This window comes from Hipposideros armiger, unplaced genomic scaffold (assembly GCF_001890085.2).
Source record: "Hipposideros armiger isolate ML-2016 unplaced genomic scaffold, ASM189008v1 scaffold_66, whole genome shotgun sequence".
In the NCBI taxonomy this organism is placed as follows: domain Eukaryota; kingdom Metazoa; phylum Chordata; class Mammalia; order Chiroptera; family Hipposideridae; genus Hipposideros; species Hipposideros armiger.
The window spans coordinates 609,428-612,866 of NW_017731416.1; the positions used below are offsets into that span (position 1 = coordinate 609,428).

At 49.5% G+C, this 3,439-nt stretch overlaps 1 protein-coding gene across 1 annotated transcript in view; it reads right to left on the reverse strand.

Annotated features, from left to right (window-relative positions):
- The window catches only part of SLC25A48 (solute carrier family 25 member 48), a 48,116-nt gene extending 44,997 nt beyond the window's left edge, over positions 1–3,119 (reverse strand). The window contains exon 1 of the mRNA XM_019642154.1: positions 2,922–3,119. Coding sequence (XP_019497699.1) covers positions 2,922–3,119 — 198 coding nt within the window. The remainder of the gene's footprint in view (positions 1–2,921) is intronic.
- Between the last annotated feature and the right edge of the window lie 320 nt (positions 3,120–3,439).

A 3,439-nucleotide genomic window follows, 5' to 3' on the forward strand; every position in this document is an offset into this window, starting at 1 on the left:
CCCAAAAGAAATGGAAACAGGCACTCAGACAAGTACATGTACACACACGTTCATAGCAGCACTACCCACAATGGCCAAAAGGTGGAAACAGCCTAACTGCCCATCACTGGGTGAATGGATAAAGAAAACGTGGTATACCATACCATGGAACATGATTAGAAAAAGAGGAATGAAGTACAGACTCAGGCCTCAGTGTGGACGAATGTTGAAAACATTATGTAAATGAAAGAGGCCAGACAAAAAGGCCAGACACATATTATATGATTCCATTTGTATGAATTACCCAGGATAGGTAAGTCCAGAGACAAAGCAGATGAGGGGTTGCCAGGGCTTGGGGGAGGGGAGAATGGAAGCGACTGCTTAATGGGTCTGGGGACTTCTCTGGGCATGAGGAAAATGATTTGGAACTAGGTAGAGGCGATAATTGCACAACACTGTGAACGTCCTACACGCCACTGAACTGTACTCTTTAAAATGGTTAATTTCACGTTATATGAAGAGAAAACCCAGAAACTTTTCAGTTACCCGCAGGTTACAGGTTACTTAACTTTCCTACCCCTCACATTTAGCGTGTCTAGGTGGGAATAATACCTCACGGTTCCATTGTAAGAATGAATGAAGTAAGGTAATGAATGTAAAGTATTAGCAGAGAGCTAGGCACTTATAGGACATTAAAAAAGAGATGCTATTGATTTTTTTTTCTTTTAAAGAAGGCCTCTTTGAAAAGGGATACTCTGGACCTTTTCACAGAAAAATGCCCATCCTCACACGCACGCACAAGGCCTGAACCATTCTGGAGGGAAGCAAGGCTACCCTGAGTCCACGCAGACTAAGAAGCACTAGTTGCAGAAGTCAGTGACTGTGAGATTGAAACAGGAGTCATTCTTTTAAGGCCAATTCCCCATCACCTGATGTGGAAGGGTCTGTGCTTGCATGGAAAGGGTCCTAAAATATTAGATATTACCAGTGGCCGAGAAACCAGCTAATCCCAGAGCAAATGTTTCCTTGGTCTGGAACCTCCAGACCCCTCTCAGCCCCTTCTTCCCACACAACTAGGCAGAGGCAGAAAGGTGATGGGCAGTAGGCACTGGACCATTCCCTCCACAGGAACCCCTCCCAGCAGGGGAAGGAAGGAATCTGGTCCTCGGGGCTCCCGCTGCCCCCTCCCTAGTGAGTGCATCCTTCCCTAGGGGCATCCCTCCACCCAGAACAGCACCCCAGTCCAGCCTTGGGCCAGTGTTTTCCTGCTCACTCGTTAGCCCACCCATCTGAAAGCAGGGGGTACAAGATCAGAAATCAGAATATCAGGAAAGTGGTTTCCAGACATTGGGACCACACAGACCAGTAAAATTTCCAACAAAATGTGAACGATGTAATGGTGAAATTTTATCACGCAAGGTCAGTAAGAAAGAAAGCAGCTGTAGATGAGTACAAGAGTTAAAATGGCCGTGGTAGCAGATTGCCTGGGTGAGAATCCCAGGGCTCATGCTAGATGCATGGCCTTGGGCAAGTCACTGAATTTCTCTGTGTACCCATTTCCTCATCTCTAAAATGGGAATGGAATAATAGTAGCTACCTTATTGCGGTTACAAAAAAATATACATAAACAGACACAAGAAACCACCTATTTTATGATTTCGTTTATATAAAATGCCCAGAAAAGGCTAATTTATAGAGGCAGAAAGTAGATTAGTGGTTGCCCAGAGGGAGAAAGAGAAGATAGGGTTGAACTGTAGATGGGCATGAGGGATCTTCCTAGGGGATGAAAATGTTCCAAAATGAATTTATGGTAATGGTTGCACCACTTGGTACGGTTACTAAAAATCATTGAATTGTACACTTGAAATGGGTGAATTTTATGATATGTAAAATAACCTTAATAAAGTTGTTTTAAAACTATACTTAGAGCACTTCAGTGGCACCTGGTACCTACTAAGTATTCACTGTTACCTCACTCATCATCATTTCATGGAAACAGAAAAGAAAAAGACATATTAGCATCCACAAAGTAAAGACAATCACAGAATAAAGGACAATCCACTACTTGCTGTGGGAATTGGGGAGGGTCTCAGTGTCAGCAGAGATTTTGAGCTCATCCAACAGCCTTACTCTCCAGGGTGTTAAACCATGCCACTGGCAGCCCTACTGAAGTTGGTGTGGCTACTTAAGGAAACAGCCAAGGGAAGGCTCTCCCTTGGAATGGCTGAAGGGTTGTCCAGAGAGGGCCTGGATATGCCCAGTGGGCCTCCAGGCACAGCCCCTGACTGGGAAAATTAGGAGAGGCAGGTCTCAGCCCAGCCCAGGAGAGCCTGTGCCAACAGAGCTGCCCACCATGAAAGGAACCACCTCTGCTCAGGATGGTGAGAAGCAGGCACCCTGCAGCCACCTGTTGGGGGACAGATGTGGACTCCTGCTAGGTGGGAGGGGAGCGCCAGAGGAGAAGAACCTGGGATGCTATCTGGCTTGTGGATCCTTTTGTTTGTTTTTTCCTTTTCCTACACATTTCCTGGTCTCCTCCATACCTAGAACGCTAGGTGGGGCACAAACATGCTATAGTCTTGGCTTCGGGCACCTCAACGTTTTATTTTGTCTTGGACAGTGGTTGCATTTGCCAACATCCCTTTTCTGATGGTCCTCTTAGATGGGGCCAAAAGAAAGATAATATTTTACAATAAGTAAAGTCCCTCAAACCCTCCCCCTGTTCCCCCCACTTATAGCTGCAAGAAAAGGAGTGATAGACCTATTGGGAAGAGAATGGAGGAACAAGGAAATGGATGAAACTCCTGACCAAGCAAGCCCATCCCAGGCCCAGCAGACAGGGCTCCCGGCGCAGTACAGGGGACCGCAGTGCCTGGAGGAGGGGCCTGACCGTTGACAGCAGCTGAAAGCGGTAAGGGTTCCTCCTATCCGCTTCCTCCAACCGGGGCGCCCCCTAGAACCAGCCAGATCACGAAGTCGAGCTCCCCATCCCGCGCCCGGGACCAGTGGACAAGCACCACCCTCACCCACAAGTTCCTGCAAGACACGTCCCCAGATTCAGGTGCGCACCCGGTCACCGAAGGGTGTGTACGCGCCTGGGCGCTCCATTGGCTGTCCGCTTGGACGCGTGGCTTAATCATTACCGGATCAAGATCCGCGGATCCTAACTTGGAGGCAAATCGGCAGCTCAGGTGAACCTCTGTGAGGCTCGCAGAGTTTACGAGGACAACCGCAAGACCCGCAGGCGCCGGGCTCTCCCGGCAACAGGCAGCGCGCGCGGCGCGGGCGTGAAGCGTGGGCGCAGAGCTCTCTGCCGGGAGCCGGGGGTGTAAACTCTGTCAGCGCAGCGCCGGCCCGCCTCTCTCTCCCAGACACTCCAGCACTGGGGTCTCCCGAAAGCACACCCACCTCTGGGGGGGTCCCTCCCATCTTGGGTGGGCTCACCTCCAATCCAGCCCGC